The sequence below is a fragment of the Rana temporaria genome, chromosome 9 (assembly GCF_905171775.1).
Source record: "Rana temporaria chromosome 9, aRanTem1.1, whole genome shotgun sequence".
Lineage (NCBI taxonomy): Eukaryota > Metazoa > Chordata > Amphibia > Anura > Ranidae > Rana > Rana temporaria.
Window position 1 is genome coordinate 150,435,451 of NC_053497.1, and position 23,926 is coordinate 150,459,376.

Genomic DNA, 23,926 nt, shown 5'->3' on the forward strand with positions numbered 1-23,926 from the left:
AATCGTGATCTCGATTCAACCCCCCTGACGATCTTCAATGCAGAGTTTGCTGATTCTTTCATATAACAAGTGGAGAGACTTTCAGCTGTCAAAAGAAAATATCTGGGCAGTCTGCCAAGTTTTTAACAGGAAACATTGTAACTGACACTTCCTTCTTAGATTAAAGGGATACACTTCTGTGTGTAAAGAACAAATCTGGGCAGTCTGCGAAGTTTGTAAACAAAATGAAACATTGTAACTAACTAACATTGTAACTAAATTTAACCACTTAAAGTCCAACACTTGTTTCTTAAGTTAGAAAGCAATATTATTTGCTAGAAAATTACTTGGAACCGCCAAACATTATATATATTTTAGCAGAAACTCTAGGGAATAAAATGGCTATTGCTGCAATATGTTATGTCACACTGCATTTTCCCACTTCAATGAATAATAAAAACCATAAAAACAAAACAGTGAAGTTAGCCCATTTTATTTATTTTTTTATTTTTTTAATGTGAAAGATGATGTTACGCCGCAACAATCGTGAGAGAATCGTGATCTATCTTCTAAGCAAAAAAATTGCAATTCTCATTTTAGCCAGAATCGTGCAGCTCTGTACCCTGCAACATAAAAAGTGCAAAGACCACCATAGAGTAATTTTCTAGCAAAAAACAAATGATGATTTTTACATGTAGTAGAGAAGTGTCAGAATTGGCCTGGGTGGCAAGGGGTTAATTACCATGAGTAATATACAAATAATTATTATAAGCACTGAGATCCTATCAGTCTGCTGTAGTGTGTCAGCTTGTATTTATATTGGCCGCTCTGAATGTAGCTTCTGATAGGCTGTGCAAGCAGTCCCGTATCTCCGGAACCATAAATGATAGCCGTCCCATATTTTAACCAGTTGTGGGGTAGCTCTTCCCATGCCTACCCCCAAATGTGGGGTTTCTGTGACCTCTGGTCATCGAGCTACAACCCCCCAAATTCGACCTTTTTTTTTTTTTTGGGCAAATGGGCCTATCTTGAGAAAGGGGCCTGGAGCTGCAGCTCCATCAGCCCCATTGTTAATCCGGCCCTGACCCCACCAGCGCTCCTGGCTTCTACCCTCTGGTGAGTGGAAAGCCTCTATGGGGGCACTTATGCAAGCTCGCTCCTGAGCCTTGCTGTCTGTGTTTATTGACACAGACAAAATGACTCATCCCCACCCCCCCCCCCACTTCTTCATCACTGGCTTTGATTGACAGCAGCAGGACCCAATAGTTCCTGCTGCCTTAGCAAAGCCTGTTAGAACAGCAAGTGAGGGGAGAGAAGAGCTACAAATATGCACAGTGCTGGATCAAATGAGGACTCAGGAAAGTAAAACAAATGAATGGGGGGGGGGGGGATATACTGATGCATAAACATTTTTACCTTAATGCATTGAACATTAACAATATTTAGGCTTTAGAACCACTTTAAAGTTCTGTAGATTCTTTCCTCTGTGATTCAAATACCTATGTCACAATCAGTGGCATAGCGGGGGGCAGCGTGCTGTGATTGGGTGAATAGGGTCATGTGTGGCGGCGGAGCTGGCCTGTCTGTGTTTGCGGGTGGCGTATGGAGTCTCCGGCCTCTGCCTCGCTGTCAGTCTGAGAGCCGCCGATGCCGCCATCTTCTCCTCCGCCGGTCCGGATCACTTCACCGACCGTTGTGGCAGGCAGCGCATATCGTGGAAGACAGGAAGAGCAGGTGAGATGAGACTGAGAGTCATGTTGCTTGCCCGGTGGGAGTGTTGCAGTCTGAGGGAGAGCGGCCTGGGCGCCGGAGGTCCAGGAGGACTAGGGCATGTGGACTGGATCTGGATGGATGGTGGATGGAGCGGGCCAGGAACACAAGGCTCACGTTGTTTAAGACAACTTGTCTTCAATATATTTGAAGAAAGGTAGGCGTTGGTAGTGTACCCAGGGCCCAGCCTATATAGAGGGGATCTACTGCCTGCCTATATCATATAGGCTGGCTATATGGAGATGAAACAGATCTGATCTGATACCTAGAGAGGGTGTATGGAGGGGATCTGCTCCTAATAGGAGAAATGTAGGGGGGTCTGATGCCTGGAGGAGGCAGGAGGGGGGAGATAATTACACATTGCTGTTGTATAATGTATTGCCGAGAATTGTTTTTGACTGTTTGTTTTGATATTGAAAATGTATTGCTCTTTACCACCATTAAAAATATAATGCCCTTTACATGTGTTTAATTATCCTTATAACCAGAGTGGATGTTTAAATAAGGGGGGGGCGGAAAAAAATGTCTGCCCCGGGCACCCATAACTCTGGTTACGCCACTGGTCACAATTAATAGCACAAGGTATAATCTACAAGAGCAGGGCAGAGGTATAACATTTGCACAAGAAATTGCACAGAACCAAACCAAGAAACACAAGAGTCATTTACCTGGCTGTGTAGATGAAAATTGATCACAAAGCTGCCTGAACAAAATCAATGTGGAAGATAAAGCAGTTTACATTCAACTTCATATTTAACAGTTTCCTTTGTATTTCATTTTTAGAAAAAAAATATATATTATTACTTAAAAGCAACACTACTCAAGTCTGGAAGGGGTTGCAGGAAAACAATTTGCACTTACTGGCTCAATTTTCAGTGCACTTCTATAGCTCCCAAACAAAGAAGCTTGGGCTTTGAGGAAAGCTCGTGCCACTCCATCCCCTGTAGTTGTGGAGACCTTTCTAAGTCTGTTTTTCAGTGCAGAAACCTGTAAAGCAGGAAAGGGAAAAATCATAAATACATGTGTTGCACAGTGATTAAAAATGTCATACTAATCCTAAAACATTTGATCTGAGATATGTAAAAGATACAGCATATAAAACACTACAACAGAGCAACAGGCTCATTTAATTTTTCTCCTTCTCTTAGTTTGAGCTGTTGTATAGAGGGTTGCAAAATGCTGGTACCAATTCAAATCAGGTACTTATACTGCTTGCATTAAAAAAAAAAAAAAATGCAATTATTCAATTATCAATACAGAGCTGCATTAAGCTGCGGATTTTACATCTTCCTAGAGTTCAGTTTTATCCATATTTCCCAAATATTATATTGTGAAAAAAGGACTGAGCAAGGTGTTTTTAAGCAGCTGGCTCTAAATATCTGATGTACTTGAAAAAGAAAATTGAATTCCTAAATGGTCCAAATATTTTTGTTTAGGTTAGTTTGCAGAAAACCTTTTTTATCCTGCATTTGCACTTGTGTTCTAGGCATTCATAAATGTTGGTACCACTAGGTGCAATTTTCCAGCCACAGCAGCTTTCAGCTTCTGATAGTTTTACATGCTGCAGGCAGTAGGGCTGGACTATGCGCCTGTGCCTTCCATCTGCATCATAACACTGGAATCTAAGGGCCAAATCCTCAGCCAGGCGGCGTAACTTAACTTTTTCCATTTAAGTTACACCGCCGCAAATTTCCCAAGTTAGTGCCCGATCCACAAAGCACTTACCTGGGAAGCGGTGTAACTTAAATTCCGCCGGCGCAAGGCGTTCCTCTTCAAATGGGGGCGATTCCCATTTAAATGAGGCGCGCTCCCGCGCCGGCCGTACTGCGCATGCTCGTGACGTCATTTTCCCGACGTGCATAGCGCGAAATTACGTTACGCCAAGCTTTGTGGATTGCGACGGGTCAATAAAGTTGCGTCGGGAAAAAAAAAAGATACGGCGCGAAAAAAAAATTCAAAACCAAAAAAAAAAAACGCGTCGCTGGACAGAAGGGTCTGCTTTTACATGGTGTACTAACTTTACACCTTGTAAAAGCAGCCCTAAAGTTACGATTGCAAACTAAAACTTACGGAGAAAAAACGAAGCTGAAAAGGATCTCCGTAAGTGCTAATTTGCATACCCGAGGCGGCATTTCGACACGAAATGCCCCCAGCGGCGGATGCGGTACTGCATCCTAAGATCCGGCAGTGTAAGTCCCTTACACATGCCGGATCTTCTGCCTAACTATGGAAAACTGATTCTGTGGATCAGTTCCATAGTTAGAAACAGGGATACGACGGCGTAACAGCAGTTACGCCGTCGTTTCCCTTTTGTGGATCAGGCCCTAAATGCCCAGAGTGCATAAGGCCTTAGGCCTTGTTCACACAGGAGTACTTAAGTGTAAGCCCATGCAAGATCCATGTTTGCTTGCAAAGGGATGCACAGGTTTTCTGTGAATCCCCATACAGGCAGTGCTATTCTGTTTCAATCTTTTTATTAAGATTTCAAATAGTAATAGAACATTGTAGGTAGACAAAGTCGAGTACAAAAATAGAATAGAACTGTCAGCATAGGCAGTATACAGACAGTGACAATGAAGGGGTTCAACCATGGACCCACAAAAAGTCCATAAGCAGATATCAATGTGGGTACCTATATTCAGCTATATTTCTAGAAAAGGCTAGACCAAAAAATGGGCCTTATTTCAGAACAACATTGAAGGCCCAGTGGAAGGGTCAAACAGGAATACACCCACCCAATCCCTTGGGCAAGTGATACGCATAGTAATATAATAATTAACTTTATCTAATAAAGCAACCACTATAGAACCAAGCCATTAGCTCATTTATCTGCCAGGTGAAAAACGAGAATAGACAAAATATCATATCTATCAGATACAACAGAAGCCAAGGTCGACCGTATGTACATGGCACCTGTATGTAAGAGAGCCAGGGGGTCCATACCTTTTCAAACAGCAGACAATACCATGCACATCAATTAGGACACAGGTTCCCAAATGTACACTATGTTTGGGTACCCACACACACACACCTGTACCTACGTGGCTGTCAAATTGGGAGGAGCAGCAGCAGCTGTCTCGGTGCAGCCCCTGTGTTCTTAATTACATGAATGGGACTGCCATCCCTGGAATGCATGGAACAAATCTGTGTGATCAAATATAGCCCTTGTATAAGTGTACACTTAAAGTGGTTGTACTTTAAAAAAAAGAAAGAAAGATGTTGTCATTTAACGCATGATCTATACCACAGTGTTGGTGCTGTGTAACTTGTCCCTTCCCATATTGTAATATACCTGGCTGATACTGCCTGCTCCTGTGTCCCCCTGTCTGTGCTGACCATGGTAATCATGGCTGCTGAGCCATGATTACCATGGTCAGGTTACTTGCCTCCGTCAGGCCTCTACTATGCGGCAAGTGTGTCAAGGATCAGCGTCTAAGGAGACCAGACATTTAGCTACACACGGGAACTGAGACCAAACAAAGGATATATATATATATATATATTAAAAAAAAATAAAGTGATATTTATTTACAGTGAAAGATAGCAAACCATGAACACAGCAAACACAGCACACAGTAAACATGAACATAAACAAACCCCAAAACACAAATAACAAATGAACCTAAGTACTATCTATATAATAAAACCATCTAAGAGACAAGGGTACAGGGAATGCAAGGTTGCAAGGAAGGGGGATCTCAACAGGGTACTCAAACAAAAGCAAGGCAGGGGGAGGCAGTTACAAGGCAGAGGGGTACAGACTGGATCAGGCTAATCATCAGGAACAGGCAGCAAGGAAGGGGCCAGAATTGTGACGCGCAGGGGAAAGGGAGGAAAAGCCTTAAGTAGCCCCCCGGCAGCTGAACGCCAATTTGCATGATTAACTAAGCCTGCTGGCTACTGGTAGACACCTGCTGGTGGACACTGGAGCTGCAGCACTCAGCCCAGAACAGGATAGTGTCACCAGCAGGTGAACCTAATCCTAACAGAGTGTTTCCTGTCAGCATGAGAGCAGCTCTACTCCCCGCCCCTCCCACCGTTATTCCGTGGCAATATGCAGCAAATATACATGTATCCCCTTCAGTTTATGCTGCCATTAACTACAGTGTAGGTGATTTTTCTAAAATGAAAAGGCTAAATATATTTTTCTGCACCATCGCTGTGCGGTCATGTGATCCCCCTGGACTGGCCAGCTGACATCACAGGGAAATCTCGGCCTCTCCCGCTTTTCTCCATAGATCGGGGAAGATCAGTGGATGGGCATCATGTGACCGCACAGCTGCGGTGTGAGAAAAGGTATTTAGCCTTTTCATTTTAGAAAAACATGCACTATAGTTAATGGTGGCATAATCCAGAAGGGGATACATGTAAAGTCCCATAGTCACTTTACAAATATTTTAAGATGTTTTGCTTTAATGAATACTATGCATTAAGGTGAAAACCTTCTCTGCTGCAGCTGTCCCCCAGACCCCCCCCCCTTCCTTACCTGAGCCCATCCAATCGAACAATGTGCATGAGAACAGTGGCTCCTGAAGCTGTCTCTTGCCTCATTGGGCAGATTGATATCAGTGGGAGCAATCAGCTTCCACTGCTGTCAATCAAATTTGGTAACACGGGAGCAGGGGGCCGGGCCTAGTCCTGCTGTCTGTGTCAATGGACACAGCAAGGAGACTCGAGAGCAGCATGCAGGGGTGCCCCCAATGAAAGCGGCATTCCCTGGGGGCACGCAATAAGGAGGAGGGGCCTAGAGTGCCAGCAGGGGACCCCAGAAGAAGAGGATTGGGGCTGTTATGTGCAAAACCATTGCACAAAGCAGGTAAGTATAGGCATAGGTGTTATGTTTATGAAAAAAAACAAAAAAAACTTTACAACCATTTTAAGTATGTCTGTGTGAATGAGGTAGCAAATCTTTATAGAAAAATACAGAGGTTTACACTTCTCTTAAAATTGCTAGCCTGGATTATACATTCATTATGTGCTGACTTGCTGACCTGGAGCAAGCACAAAGCAACAAGAAATTCCTTATCTGAAGACTTGTTCCGATTCAGAGATTAGTAAAAATCATTGGTTCAGTATGCAATATACAGCTTACCAGTCCTTAGATGTGTGTTTTCTTCTATTAAGACTTTTTTTCCTATTCATTTTTTTTTTTACCTGGTAACCCTGCCAGGAACACACTTTCTATCCTAGTGTGACAGTGCTCACTTACTGTATATGGCAGTGGTGTCCAAACTATGGCCCTCCAGTTGTTCCAAGACTACAATTCCCATAATGCCTAATCGTGTCTGTGAATGTCAGAGTTTTTCATTGCCTCATGGGAAGTGTAGTTCCGCAACAGCTGAAGGGCCATAGTTTGGACACCCCTGGTATATGGCAAAACAGCACTGTCACCCTAGGGAAGGAAGTGTGTTAAGATTACAGAACATCTCCCCATATCTATAATGGGTGAGAGACAGCTGCTCATGCCCCCTCCCCAGCCCAGCACTGACAGTCATCGTTCTCTGCTACTGGAAGAACGAGAACTGTGTGATCATGCAATCGCTCAGTTCTCGGGCTTAGAGCCGACGGGGGACAGCTGCTGCAGCATGTAGGTGTGTATGCATATATATATATATATATATATATATATATATATATATATATATATATATATATATATATATATATTTTTTTTACAGGTCCATACATTTCAAATTTACAAAATAAGGTCCTTTGGCATAGATGACATGATGATATGTACGTAAATAGAAAACTAGTTGCAGGAGTGATCCAGAGGATGGTGATTAATAACACATTGAATGGTCTAGAGTTGTGGGTAGGGTACCCCAGGGCTCCTTGGGACCAATTCTGTTTACTTTGTTCATAAATGACGCACAGGCTTGAATAAATAGTTTAATCTCAATGTTTGCTGATGATACAAAGCTAAGCAATAACTTCACAACAGTCTGTAACAAATTTACAAGAAGACTTGGTTAAAGTAGAGGGATTTGCAGCTAAATTGGGGAAAAGGTTTAATATTGAAAAATGTAAAAGTAATGCACCTGGGAGTTCAAAATATGCATGCAAGTAACTCGCTGCGGAGAACCTCTGATGGATTTAAGGGCCCTAGTTGATCACAGATTCCGCAACAGCAAGCATGCCAAGATACAGCAAGCAAGGCTAGCAGACCATTAGCATGTATTAAAAAGGTTATGTACTCAAGGGATAAACTATAATTCTAGCATTTTACAAAACTCTGGTTCAGCCAGATCTTCATTATGCTGTCCAGTTTTTGTCGCCGACCCTCTGGAAGCATGTGGTTTAATTGGAAAGAGTCCAGAGAAGAGCAACAAAGCTGGAGAAGAGGTGCCTAAGAGGGGAAATGATCACAATATTCAAATATTTGAATGGTGATGCTGACATTGGGAAGAGGCTGTTTAATTTAAGGTCTCTAGAGAAAACACATGGCCACACAAACTTGGATGACCCGCGGTTCAACATTAAACTTCATACTTTTTTTTTTTGTTAGAACAGTAAGGATGAGGAACTCTCTTCCAGAGTTGGTGATGTCATTGGAAAGGCTAGATCAATTGAAAAAACATTAAGATGCATTTCTTAGGGTGGCTTCACACTGCCCTGGTGGGGTCCCTCTGAGCTCTGGGTAAAGAGCAGCTAACCCACAGGTTTTGTGCAGATTAGCTGTGCATTCCCATAGACATCTAAAAAGTTGTGCAGTTTTGGTGCGGTTTCAGAAAGCACACCAAGGATGCAGCATGTAGGAATGTTGGCGCGGTTTCTGAAACCGTGGTGCTGGGGCTGCTGATTTAGTAACAGGTTACACCCTGAATACAGGTGTAACATGTAAGTATGTTATGAAAGGTGAACTTATCTTTTAAAATGCAAAAATATGATACAAAACAAATATAACCATTTATCAATACCAGCAAAAGAACTTGTGCATTTAGAGCCAAGCATACGTAAGTAATTAATGCCCTGTTTGTCTAATGATCAGGCCTTTAGTTGTGCTCATTCATCTAAAATCATTTCTGTTTAAAATAGAAATGTCATTTTAGCAGATTTTCCTTGAAGTCAGCTTAAGTCAGAAACACTAACTGCTAAGTGAGGTCACACCAGCGCAGGAACAGATCAAACTGATATGTAGTGCAAGGCTTATTTTCAGCCCCACGTAAATATCACTGAAGGTTATTTTAATTAAGCAAGAATGTTCACAGAACCTTTGAGGAAATTAATGTGACCACTGAGATTCACACCATTAGTATAATGCAGGATACTTTGTCAGTTAATTCGCTGTCCAGCCATAATTAACTTTAGTTGTTAAGGCAATTTGGATCCATTTCCATTCAAAGTGGTCTGGGGTATCACTTAAACTTACAGCCAAAAGCACGACTTATTTTCCATACAGAAGAAAGTGACAGTTTAAAGAAAGGTTATAGTCACTTATCTAGATACTGAAAGATATGTCAACACAAAATTATTTCTAAATGCATTTACTTCCCATTGGATAATAAGATGACAATACATTATTGTTGTTATTTTTGCGTTGCCTCAGGACATAAGAATAACCATGTTTTAACTACTAGCCGACCAGCCGCCGTCATTCTACGGCGGCAGGTCGGCTCTCCTGGGGCGCGTGCGCGCCCCCCGCTCGCCCCCGTCTCCCGTGCGTGTGCCCGGCGGGCTCGATCGCCGGCGGGCACCCGCGATTGCTCGTTACAGAGCGGGGACCGGGAGCTGTGTGTGTAAACACACAGCTCCGGTCCTGTCAGGGGGGGAAATGCTGATCCTCTGTTCATACAATGTATGAACAGAGGATCAGTGTTTCCCCTAGTGAGGCCACCCCCCCCACAGTTAGAACACACCCAGGGACATACTTAACCCCTTCCCCGCCCCCTAGTGTTAACCCCTTCACTGCCAGTGGCATTTTTATAGTAATCCAATGCATTTTTATAGCACTGATCGCTATAAAAATGCCAATGGTCCCAAAAATGTGTCAAAAGTGTCCAAAGTATCCTCCATAATGTCGCAGTACTGAAAAAAAATCGCTGATCGCTGCCATTACTAGCAAAAAAAATATATTCATAAAAATGCCATAAAAATACTCCCTATTTTGTAAACGCTATAACTTTTGCGCAAACCAATCAATAAATGCTTATTGCGATTTTTTTTTACGAAAAATATGTAGAAGAATACGTATCAGCCTAAACTGAGGAAAACATTTTTTTTATATGTTTTTGGGGGATATTTATTACAGCAAAAAGTAAAAAATATAAAAAAAAATTCAAAATTGTCGCTCTATTTTTGTTTATAGCGCAAAAAATAAAAACCGCAGAGGTGATCAAATACCACCAAAAGAAAGCTCTATTTGTGGGAAAAAACAAGACGCCAATTTTGTTTGGGAGCCACGTCGCACAACCGCACAATTGTCAGTTAAAGCGGCGCAGTCCCGAATCGCAAAAAGTGCTCTGGTCTTTGGGCAGCAATATGGTCCGGGGGATAAGTGGTTAAAAGCAATGTAAAGTTTGTAGAACAAAATTATTATTTTTTGCTTTTTAAGGTGTTCGATAAATCTTGTTTTCATTTACACATTTTAAATTAATATTTTTGCTTTGTTTAAATATTTGTACAAATTGTTTATTCCACAACATTACATATTGTTGTAATAAACAACTCTAATTCTCTTTCCTAAACTGGATAAACCAACTAAATTCTGTGCTCAGCCTCTGTATACATATCCTAAAAGATGACATGATTTCATACAAAACACAGCACTTAGCCCCAAATTAATACATACATTCTAGCGTGTCATGATCCTCCGGGGTAAAAATGACCGCACCAGTCTAGCAGATACTGGCTGGAAAAAGCGCCCAGAGGCGATTCAGTTCGCATGCGTTGCGCTATACAAGTCATTCATTCATTCACAAGCATACATAAATAAGAAACCCACCCTAGTCAATAAACACAAATATCCAATCAAAAGTGAAATATAAATTTCATAAAATACACAAACCAATTACATAAAGTACAATTTAATATATACATTATTAATACATCAAATGCATAAGTTCATAAGCCACATCAGTGTACTTTTTATTTATTCCACACATGTGACAAGAGTACACATTTTCACTCTCTGTCATACAAAATGCTAGTGCTTCCAACCTCCAATGTACATCCCAGTGGCTCAGAATCACTTACCAGATATAAAACTGACCTCTTATTAAATCCGGTTTTAGTTCACCCCCCCCACCCCAATATATAATCTAAGACTGTATTGGGTGTGTGATTTTCAAGTAAGAACTCATGAGCTAATAAAACAAAGTGTACTAGCACTCCAAAGTCTGGCCACGCCCCATCAAATAACACTTCAGGGCCTGTCATGCCCCTAAAGGTTGATTCTTTCCAGTATTATCTAGGACTGCCAGAAGGTTTACACTTTATTCTATTCATGTGAATTTTCAAGCTTTTAGCAAGCTTAACAATGCATCCTGAAGTGCAAAACTTGATCAATAAGACTAACCCATTAAAGTGTTTGTAAACCCCCCAAAAAATAAATAAAGATCCTGTTCTCTTAAATAATTATATACAGCACTGTGCTTGTGCAGTGTAATTTGGCCCCATGTACCACCTGAAATACCTGTCTGATCCTGCCAGTTTCTGTCCTCCCTTTTGTACACTGACCATGATATATGAAGTGACGTGTTTCAGCCTATCTGGGTCTAATGCCTGATACACACGGTTGTTTATCGGCATGAAAAAAAATTACATTTTTAAAAACGTCATTTAAATCACATGGTTTTTCAGCTTCTAAAATGTTGTTTTTCGGGTTGTAATAAATGATTGTGTGTGGGCTAAAACGACGTTTTAAACCCGCGCATGCACAGAAGCGAGTAATGAGACGGGAGCGCTCGTTCAGGTAAAACTACCATTCATAATGGAGTAAGCACATTCATCACACTGTAACAGACAAAAAAGCGCGAATCGTCTTTTACTAACAAGGAATCAGCTAAAAGCAGCCCAAAGGCGAATAGAACTTCCCCTTCAGAGTGCCGTCGTACGTGTTGTACGTCACCGCGCTTTGCTCATAATTTTTTTTTTAAAATGATGGTGTGTGGGCAACATCGTTTTTAATGATGAAGTTGGAAAAACATTGTTTTTTGGACATACTGAAAAATGTCGGTTTTTTTCATGCCGAAAAACGACCGTGTGTACGCGGCATCAGGCTTAGGGGCAATATATATTAACAACATTTATTTTTATATGTGTTGCTGTTAAAACTAAGATCTATAAGCACTGAAACACTTCAATTGATACTTGTAATATGTGAACAATGTAATACAAGCAGATATTTTCTATAACTAGTTATTCCATTTGTGGGAAGCTGAAGAGGATGCCCAGGTAATCATGGACCATCTTATTCCCTTTTAATGGAATTATAAAGAGAAACAGTTCAGCAGCCAGTTACCAGACGACTGTTCTTACAATCCCTACTAAACTTTTACTACACACAATTTACAAACAAATAATGCTAAAAAGACTAGTTATTCTGCAACAAGTTAGCAAGTTGAATTAAGTCATCATAAACAAGTCAAATGCTGTGCCTGGTTGTGCATAACTAAATTCCTCATATTCTCAATAATTTAAATCACCACAGTCAGAACTTAAAAGGCTGAGCAAAAAAAAAAAGAACAGTATCCATAGTAGCACCATTGACATTTCCATCCTTTGAAACACATCAGCCTAACCCCTTTGCTTCTGGCTTCTCAAAGCCTCTGCTCCACCTGTGCATTATTACGCACTTAACCTAGCCTGACCTATCTCTTTCATTGCCGAGATGTGTAATTACTCCGTATTCACAAAGCTGAACTCTTCAGGTGCATGTACAGATCTCCTAATGATCTAATTACCATTTACACAAAAGGTGAATGCTCACTCATTGAAACTGAGCAAATATCAAAATATCAACTGGACACCTTCTCACACATGCAGATTTCAAAACTCAAGTGCATAAGATAATGTTTTAACTCTTTGTACCTGTAAATACAGATGTACTTACAGAGTTTGTTTTGCTTTAACCGCTTAATCACCGCCTTATAGCCAAAATACGGCTACAAGGCAGTTTGTTAACTCTGGGAGGACGTCCATGGGCGTCCTTCAGAATTGCGCTCCCACGCGCCCCTTGCCCGCCGAAAGTACCCGGCGCATCACGGATCGCGGTAAATTGCCTCTGATAGTGGCCGTTTACCGCGTGATTGCTCCGTCCAATGAGCGATCACATGTAAACAAACCGGCGTCATTTGATGACGCCGGTTCCTCCCTCCTCCCTCTGTACCGATCGGTACAGTGTGAGAGGGGGAGCGCGGGTGTCAGCAGCGCTGTGGCTGGATATGTGACTATTGCAGTCACAGATCCATCCATCCCTGCTCAGCCATTCCTGCAACCCCCACCCCAATACTCTGCAATACACTCTGCAATACCCCCTGCAATACACTCTGCAATACCCCCTGCGCTAGTACTCTGCAATACCCCCTGCGCCAGTACTCTGCAATACCCCCTGCGCCAGTACTCTGCAATACCCCCTGCGCCAGTACTCTGCAATACCCCCTGCGCCAGTACTCTGCAATACCCCCTGCGCCAGTACTCTGCAATACCCCATGCGCCAGTACTCTGCAATACCCCATGCGCCAGTACTCTGCAATACCCCATGCGCCAGTACTCTGCAATACCCCCTGCACCAGTACTCTGCAATACCCCCTGCGCCAGTACTCTGCAATACCCCCTGCAATAGTACTCTGCAATACCCCCTATGCCAATACTCTGCAATACCCCCTGCGCCAATATTCTGCAATACCCCCTGTGCCAATACTCTGCAATACCCCCTGCGCCAGTACTCTGCAATACCCCATGCGCCAGTACTCTGCAATACCCCATGCGCCAGTACTCTGCAATACCCCATGCGCCAGTACTCTGCAATACCCCCTGCACCAGTACTCTGCAATACCCCCTGCGCCAGTACTCTGCAATACCCCCTGCAATAGTACTCTGCAATACCCCCTATGCCAATACTCTGCAATACCCCCTGCGCCAATATTCTGCAATACCCCCTGTGCCAATACTCTGCAATACCCCCTGCGCCAATACTCTGCAATACCCCCTGCGCCAATACTCTGCAATACCCCCTGCGCCAATACTCTGCAATACCCCCTGCGCCAATACTCTGCAATACCCCCTGCACCAATACTCTGCAACACCCCCTGCACCAATACTCTGCAACACCCCCTGCACCAATACTCTGCAACACCCCCTGCACCAATACTCTGCAACACCCCCTGCGCCAATACTCTGCAACACCCCCTGCGCCAATACTCTGCAATACCCCCTGCGCCAATACTCTGCAATACCCCCGCACAATACTCTGCAATACCCCCTGTGCAAATACTCTGCTATACCCCCTGCACCAATACCCTCGCACCAATACTCTGCAAAACCCCTGCACCAATACCCCTGCAATACCCCCACACAATACTCTGCAATACCCCCGCACCAATACTCTGCAATACCCCCGCACCAATACTCTGCAATACCCCCGCACCAATACTCTGCAATACCCCCCGCACCAATACGCTGCAATACCCCCCGCACCAATACTCTGCATAACCCCCCGCACCAATACTCTGCATAACCCCCCGCACCAATACTCTGCAATACCTTGAAAATACTCTGGAAAAAAATGTGCTTTAACCACGTCCTGCCCCCTGGCCGTCATATGACATCCTTGACTTTGTGCAGGGATATCTGAATGATGCCTGCAGCTACAGGCATCATTCAGATATCCTCCTTTTCAGTCGGCGATTCTCTACATCATAAGAACAATCATGTCGGCTGTTACGCCTCTTGATTGTTCTTACGGGAGGCCTGCTGATTTCGAGTGTGATGGGAAGCCCTCTTTCTTCACTTTACCTCCGATTCACGGTGACTCATGACGTTGACACGACCGGGGCCCTGAGTAAGTGGAGTGCGGACATCCCTGACCTTGATGAGGTGTGGGAGGATTGTGTCTCCTCCTATATCCCCTCCATGGTAGCTTCCCGAGACCGTTTTATCCAACTGAAATTTTTGCATAGAGCATACTACACACCGCAGAGGTTGGCGGGAATATATCCCTCTAGGAGCCCGCTCTGTACCCGTTGTCTACTTGACACCGGGACATTCTTCCACATGGTATGGTCCTGTTCTAAGCTGCACACGTTTTGAAGGGAGGTGGCTGACACTCTGTCTGATCTATGTGGAGTAGACCTGTCCATGGATCCTCGCATATTCCTACTTAGCTATCTGGGTAAGATTGAGGGAGATAGATATGTCAAGCTTTGTATCACTTTTGCTTTATTTTACGCCAGGAGGGAGATCCTCCTTCGCTGGAGAGGCCCGGAGCTTCCTACGGGATCCTCGTGGCGATCGGCGATTGATAAGGTTTTGCCGCTTTACAGGATTACGTACGAAGGCAGAAATTGTCAGACGAAGTTCGACAAGATATGGTCCAGCTGGGTCGATGCCTCTGGCTAGGTGGCCCGCCCCCCCCCCCCGGTCTTATGGTTCTGTTGGTTTAGGTTCTGCTCACCCATCCATATCACTTTATGGCCCTTACATCGTACTTGCCTTGATTTTTGTGACCAATTTATAAATGCAATCTGTGATTGAATGTAAACATTTACCTTTTGACTGTCATTGTTTTTTGTTACTTGTCTGTATGTCAATAAAAAGAAAACTTTTACTGTAAAAAAAAATATAATGGTGGAAGATCTATTGTCACTGAGGGTATCTATTGCTTCTGGTGTGGGGATCGATTGTTGCTGTATGGGCTCGATTTTATTGTTTTTTGTTTGCAAATTTCATAGAATCATATAAAGCACCAAATAATATTTGGTTTTGTATTGTCTAAAAGGGATCGTGCTTGGAGGTGGTTAGGGGGTGGAGACAAGGGATGACTTGAAAGGGTGGAGTACAAAAAAAGCCCCGTACAAATAACAGGAAGAGAAAATGTCTGCTATCCTGGGACAATAAAAAAACACATAAAACATAGTGGGATTGGGAAGGGGTTGGTCCTTATAGCATTGTATGGCAGTGTCCACTCTTCTGAAGTCAGCAACACAATCATATATACCTGAATTACTCATCTTGTGTCCCCTAATGTATGATGTATTTATGGTGTAACATGCTCCATGAGCCCCCAGTCCCTACCCCCCTTAATTTTGGCAGACGGTTTGTACTTCTCAATGTACTACAAATGTGCTTATCAGTGTGCTCGTAATCCATTGACATGTCCTCAAGTTTTTTTGTTTTGTTTTGTTTTTTTAACAGAAAGCCTGTGCCTCTGTACGGGCAGAAAGCTAGCGGACATTTCTGCAGTGATTCAGTGAGTGTGGGTGCAAAGCTTTGCAGGCTCCTTTGGGGGGAAATAATAAATGCTTTTTTTTTCCTGCAAAATATGTGCATTTTATTATTTTTCCCGTAAAGCTGAACATATCCTTTAATAACCAAGTTTCATATTAAAGTCATACAATTGTTCGATTGGGTGGAGAGACTCGTGTTAATGTTTAGGAAATCTGTATTTCTATATTTATTGGGTGGAATAATATACTTAAGCTCCCACTACTTAACACATCTTCTTGTATTTCTTACATTGCTAATGCCTGGGTATAACACCTCTAACTTCTCTGCAAATTCTATACTAATTCATTTACCACTTATCAACACTAGTCAACTCCTGCAGAGTATGTTATCTTATTTTTGCCTTCCCTGTCCCAGTTATATTGATTACTGTTCTTAAATCACTAATTGCAGCAAAAAGTATATTTGACAAAATAAATCCTTTGTTTTGTAAGCACAGTAGATTGTGCTGCTTATTAGACTGCATGTAATAGTGCAGTATGCCATGGTTTTCTTATTTATGAGCTACTTTACATTTTTAAAGGTACCTCATACAGTACCATAGATAACATGTTCTGTGCACAGAGGCTGTTGTAAGCTCTATTGTGCTCTATTTCTTCTATGAGCTCTCTTTCAAGACGCTCCTGGAAATTCCTAAAGGCACTGGGATGGGCAAAAAGAGCACAGGCCAAGTGATTATTTTTTTTTAGAGATGATTTTTTTTAATTCTTTACAAACAAAATATGTATATGCATCTTAATGGATGCCAAGAACTCCCCCATGTGAAGGTTTGCCATGACTGAGTTGGCAGATTCCTTGTCAAAGTATTTTATTGATTGAATAAGCAAATAAGTTACAATACAGTTGTAATAAATATTACAATGAGCCATATGTGTTTAACAGAAATGGTAAAACTCTAAGGTCCATCAGTAAACTACCGAAAGGTAGATCATTTAACTACTATAGAAATAGAAGAAGTACATTACTTAATAAAACATAAGATAACTGACTTTGGTGAAAAGTACTGTATGCTACCGTAAGAGGTAATAGCTTGGACCAGAACTATTAAAACCGTTAAGTAGAATAATACTTTATTACTCTTCAGAAAAAAATAGAACCAAAAAAGAAAATGTTAAAAGAAAAAAAAAGAAAAAGAAAAAAAAGGGACACACAGAAGAAGAGAGACACAAGGAAGAGTAGGAAAGATAAGTAGGAGAGATAGAGAAGAAAGTGCAGAAGTTCACTGGATTGGCACAGGTACAGTAGGTGCTGCCGATTTTGTGTCAATCTCGCCTCTGCTAGCGGCGAGATTGACCACCCGCGATCCCCGTCGCAGGAGCCAGCGCTCCTCTTGCTCGCCGCCCCCAATGGATTCCAATGGATGTGCGGCATTTCGTGTGGGCCGCGAGCGCGAGAAACAAAGCCTCCAGCAGCCAGCGATATCCAGCGTGATCCCATTGCGCTGGATGTACAAAATTGGAGGCACCTACTGTAACATGGCTTTTTGTCTGTGGACGTAAAAAGAGCATTGTGCTCTTCACAGTAAAGAGTAGGGTAACAGCTAGGTTCTAAGAGTTTAGGTCTGTAAGTCACTTTTACCTGAGTAAGGTTGTCAGCTACCATGGCATGAGAATTGTGTTATAACAGGATGGTGATAAGTGGTAGTTAATCCAAGGATTCCATGTTTTTTTTTTCAAAAACAGGAATCTGGTCCCTTTCTATTGATAACATTTTGGCATGAAACATAAAAACATTTAGTCTGGGCATGGCCTGGCACCGGAGCGAGATGGCAGCATAGTGGGAGAGCTCCGCTGTCCAGACCCTCAGACGAGCCAACAATCAGCTAAATCCCTCGGTTCTCAGCTGCCACGATGGCGGGTAGGAACCAGGCAACGACCCGCTCGCAGATGGATCCCTCCACGCAGCTCAGCAAGACCATCCTGGCGATGTTCCGCACAATTCCGCCGGACGCGCAGGCCGCATCTCAAGCCGCGGACTTGAGTTTGGAGCTGACCCCGTCCTCTTCTTCTGCCTCGGGCCTGACACAAGGTATGGCTCCCCCGCACACACCGCGCCCTTTATGCATGGCAGACCTACAGCAGATGGCCCTGGACATTAAAAATGCCATGTTTGCAGCGATCGCTGACCTGAAAAGGGAGATTAGGGCAATCGCAACGCGGGTAGAGCACGTGGAGTCAGCCGCCATGACACATGGAGCAGCCATACGACAAGTGCAGAGGGCCTCCAACTCCCATTCTCAGCATCTCATGGACATGCACAGACACCTTGAGGACTTAGACAATAGGGGTCGCAGGCGAAACCTACGGGGGATCCCGGAATCGGTGGAGGGACCCCAACGTGTACAACAAGCGGTTTGGGCTATATTCAACACTTTGCTGGGAAGGCCGCCTGATGCCCCAGTAGAGATGGAGAGGTGTCACAGGGCGCTTAGACCCAAAGGCAGAGACACAGACCCACCCAGGGATTTGTCATTAACATATAATAATGATACTTCTTTTGACACAAAAATCAATGGCCTAAATTTAGATATTGGTTTCCTAACCCATTACACTACAGTTGTATAACCCCTATAACTATTGCCATACACATTGGGTATGTGTTTGTTTTTTCTTTTTCCTTTCCCTCAGAGATTTTTTTTTGTTATGTTCTAACATTTTACCTTCTGCTAAAACGTTTGTGAATCATTACTGCTTGGACCTTCAAGAAGTGGACACAACCCGAAAGCCCGTCCATGAAAAATGATATGTTGCAAATGAAAAAAGTATCATGGACAGTACCCAATTTCTCTATAGAATAAGATAAACATTAGATACAATAAACTAAAAGATAATTCTGCTACTCCTAGTGCAATTAAAAACCTTGTTACACCATTGCTACTTGCAAACCTGTAAGAAAGTGCCCACTCGGCAAGTTTCTCTGACTTCATTATGAAAGACTAATTAATATTTCAGTTGTGAAAAAGTCATTACCAGTCCTATATCCATCCACACTACAGTTATACAGTTATGTCACAAGGCAGCAGGGCTAGTAATAAATAGAATATAAATCCTTTAGTACAAAACAAAAATCAACTTACTGATTAATAAGGAGGCCAATCACTTTACTCTTTAACATGAAAGTCAGGATGAAAACATTAAATTGTTCATTGACCTAATATTCTCTTTTAATAATAATAATAAAAACAAATTCTTGCAATTTAACCACTTCAGCCCCGGAAGAATTGTCTGCCCAATGAACGGGCCATTTTTTGCGAAACGACACTGTGTCACTTCAACTGACAATTGTGCGACGTTGTACCCAAACAAAATTGACGTCCTTTTTTCCCACAAATAGAGCTTTATTTTGGAGGTATTTGATTATCTCTGTGATTTAAATTTGTTGCGCTATATACAAAAAAAGAACGAAAATTTGGGAAAAAAAATCAATATTTTGTACATTTTGCTATAATAAATATCTCAATTTTTTTTTTAAAAAGGCAATTTTTTTCTCAGTTTAGGCCGACATGTATTCTTGTACATATTTTTGGTAATAAAAAATTAAATATGCGTATATTGATCGGTTTGCGCAAAAGTTATAGCGCCTACAAAATAGTGGATAGATTTATAGCATTTTTATTATTATTATATTTTTACTAGTAATGTCGGTGATCTTCGACTGTGGACTGTGGCATTATGGCGAACACATTGGACACTTCTGACAAATTTTTGGGACCATTGGCATTTATACAGTGATCAATGCTATAAAAATGCACTGATTACTGTAAAAATTTCACTGGCAGGGAAGAGATTAACAATAGGGGGCGATCAAGGGGTTAATTGTGTTCCCTTTTGTGTGTTCTAACTGAAGGGGGATGGGACTGACCTAGAGGAAATTACAGATTGTAGTTCCTAGTTATTAGGAACTCACAATGTGCATTTCCTCAGCTCACAGAACAGGGATGTGTGCGTGTACACACACATGCACACGTCCCTGTTCTGCCTCCCCTGCCCGGAGACCGTTAATGGCGTGCGCCTGCTAGGCCGCTTAAAGTGACTGACGTACAGCTGCGGCGGTTCACGCAGTGGAGCCAGCCTGCCACAGTATAACTGTGACGGCTGGTTCATAAGTGGTTAAAATACCATTAAAGGGACTGTGTTTTTATGGTCACATTCCTAAACTGCTGACACATCCATAGGAAAAAAATAATAATCATGTGAACCATGGGCTATGCTACAAAAACAAGTGGGCAAAATGTATCGAACATCTGAAAAAAAAAAAATGTTTTACCCACAGCAACCTATTAATCTTATCTTTCATTTAAAGATATACAATAGTAAAAGAACAGAATTGATCGGATTGATTATTACTTACAATATTTGTGTACACATGGTCTTTTTACAAAAGGCAGTGGTTTGTTGGTACAATAGAAATGTGTTCCATATCCCTGTATATTGATTTTGCTAAGATGCCCATCTAAAAGTTTTTTTTTTTTTTTTTAAATGATCAGTACTCCCTGTTGAAAAGAAGTTTCACATACTTACAGCTTTACTTACATACTTTTTTGCCATACTTACTCACTTTTGGTTTTTAGGTACCAGGTCTGTGGCACAATATGTTATTGAGTTCTGTACCCAGGCTGCTGAGACTAAATCGGGACTCAAGAGCATTACGTGCAGCCTTTCCGAAAAGGTTTTACAGATCACATCAAGGACAAATTAGTCTATAAGGATTCCACATAAGACCTTGATAAATTCATAGAGCTGTGTGTTCATCTGGATGACTGGTATCATGAAATGTGCCAAGAGAGACTTAGAACTCGCAAGTTTCCTAGGTCAGTTTACCGTTTGGCCCCTAACTTCCAAGCACCACCTCAGCCAGAACCTGAAATCTCAGTTGAACCTAAGGCACCAGTGGAACCCATGGAAGTAAGCCGTCTCCACCTAACTGAGTCAAAGAAACAAATGAGGCGTGCATTGCGCCTATGCCTGTACTGTGGACTTAAAGGACATTTGTTATCTGTCTGCCCTTCCCATCCAGTAAAAGGCAGGGTCTAACAAGTATTGGAGGAGCTGGGTTAGACCTTACAGTTATAACCTCCAAAACAAAAATGACTGTTCCCACAATTATCCATTTACCCTCTCAACTTGTCTCCTGTGAGGCTTTTGTGGATTCTGGAGCCGCTGGCATATTCGTGGACTACACTTTTGCTAAATAAAAAAACATCCCATTTGTTCCAAAGTCTAGACCCCTGAACATCACCACCCTGAATGGACAACCCTTGGGAGATGGCATTGTAAAATTTGAGACCCCAACAATCACCCTTCAGGAAGGCCTATTCCACAAAGAGGAAGTTGTCTTGCCTCTTACAAATTCTCAATTTTTGCCCGTTATCTTTGGTTACCTATGATTACAACAACATAACCCTTCTTTTGATTAAAAAATGGAGAACTAACCTCTTGGGGTTCGTTCTGTCATCTAAACTGTTTGTCTCAACCCAAAATACTTTCTGGTTGTCTGTTGGCTTCCGTGGCCTTCCCCCCAACTTGCCTCGTGAATAGCATGAGTTTGCAGACATTTTTGCAAGAAAAGGGCAGAGGTTTTACCTCCACATCAATCTTTTGACTGCACAATTAGTTTGATTCCTGGAGCACCTCTTCCCAAAGGAAGGACCTATCCTATTGTCTTTGCCTGAACAAAAATCCATGGAGGAATACATAAAAGACAACTTGGAAAGAGGTTTTATCCGAACCCTCTTCTTCTCCAGTAGGGGCAGGTTTTTCCTTTGTTGAAAAAAAAGATGGGGGTCTTTGACCATGCATAGACTATCAAGGGTTAAATCAAATCACTGTAAAAGACTTCTATCCTTTGCCTCTCATTCTTGAACTGTTTGATGTACTTAAGGGAGCCATTATCTTGTCTAAGCTGGACCTACGAGGGGCTTATAATCTGATTCGAATTAAAGACGGGGACGAGTGTAAGACAGCATTCAACACTTGTAATGGACATTTTGCATATCTGGTTATGCCATCTGGGTGGTGTAACGCCCCTGCTGTCTTCCAACGTTTCATGAATGACATTTTTCACGATTTCAGTAACAGTTTTGTTATCATCTACTTGGACGACATTTTAATCTTTTCCAAGACTCAGCTAGAGCACATTTCACATGTAAAGCAGGTATTACAACGATGAGAGAAAACCATCTTTAAGTCAAGATTGAGAAATTCAGTTTCCATCAAAGCCGTATTCCTTTCCTTGGATACATTACAAGTGTTGTCAGTTTCCAAATGAACCCTCAAAAACTTTCTGCTGTCTTGCAATGGTCTCAACCGACCACTTGAAGAGGGCTCCAAAGCTTTCTAGGGTTTGCAAATTACTACTGATGCTTCATCAAAGGTTTTGCCTTCATTGCAGCCTCCCTTACTACTATGATTAAGAAAGGCACAAATTGCAAGGTGTGGCCCTCAGAAGCGGAATCGGCTTTCCAGCAATTAAAAGACATGTTCAGCAAGGCTCCAGTTCTTCAGCATCCAAATTCTGATCTCCAGTACATAGTTGAGGTTGATGCCCCTGAGGTAGAAGCAGGTGCCATGCTGTCCCAGAGACAGCCTAAGTCTGGTAGAATCCATCCAGTAGCGTTTTTTTCTAGAAAGATTTCTCCAGCGGAGATGAATTACGATGTTGAGAATCGAGAACTACCCTCAGCGGATGAAAAATATACTGCTACATTGGAAAAAGATTTGCTTATTACTACGGGAGTCAGCAGACAAGTATGCACCTTTCTTAAACAAAGACGTCATATACCTCCATATGTGGTGGGGGACAGAGTTTGGCTATCAACCAAATACGTGAGACTGAAACAACCTTCTAACAAATTGGGTCCTTGATTCATCGGTCTTTACATAATTATTTCTCAAGTCGGGCCAGTCTCCTATCGGTTGAAATTGCCTTCCTCTTGCTGGATACACCCCGTATTCCGCGTTTTCCTCCTCAAAAAGGCAATTTTCAATCGCTACACCAGAACGTAACATCTACCTCCTCCTCCTGTTCTTGTTGATGGGCAAAATGAGTTTGAAGTCTCTAAGATTCTTGATTCTAGAAGACAAACGGTATCTGGTTCATTGGAAGGGATATCCCGTCAAACCGTTCCTGGGTCTAAGCCAAAGATTTGCATGCTCCTGCTCTTATTCAAGACTTCCATGCCTCCTTTCCCACTAAGCCCTGCTAGGCCCCCGGAGGGGTCCACTGGGGAGGGGGCCCTGTTATGTACCTGGGTGTATTCGAACCGGGATGTTCCTGGTCCTACAGCTGCACGCTATGAGCAGCCAGCCTAAAAGGTGAATCATTTTAGTTTTTTATCTCTTGATATGTACTACAAAAATGACAGCCTGAATTTAGTTTCTATAGGCTACCTTTAATTTACCTATTGTCTATTTTTACCTGTGACACCCATAATGTGCCCACATTGTAGGGCCTTGGGAAAACTGAAACAAAAAGACTAGCACAGAAACATCAATTGTAGTTTTCTCATTCATTCAAATGAAGCTACTTGGCAAATCAAACAAAACTACAAACACACAGGCAAACAGAACAATGTCCACCCTTCATTTGCAAAAAAAAAAAGAAAAAAAAAACAATTACTGCAGTGACTATCAAAACGTCAATGAACAAACGGACATAAATATCAGCAAAAAGGACAGCTAGTTACGCAGATATGCCACTGAAATAAACACATTTTTTGTTGTGTTAGTCACTG

At 42.2% G+C, this 23,926-nt stretch overlaps 1 protein-coding gene across 4 annotated transcripts in view; it reads right to left on the minus strand.

Moving 5' to 3' along the window:
• DENND1A (DENN domain containing 1A) overlaps positions 1 to 23,926 on the minus strand; it is a 1,239,075-nt gene that overhangs the window by 442,822 nt on the left and 772,327 nt on the right. For all 4 annotated transcript variants that reach the window (XM_040324851.1, XM_040324852.1, XM_040324854.1 and 1 more), the window contains exon 13: positions 2,611 to 2,736. In XM_040324851.1, coding sequence (XP_040180785.1) covers positions 2,611 to 2,736 — 126 coding nt within the window. The remainder of the gene's footprint in view (positions 1 to 2,610; positions 2,737 to 23,926) is intronic.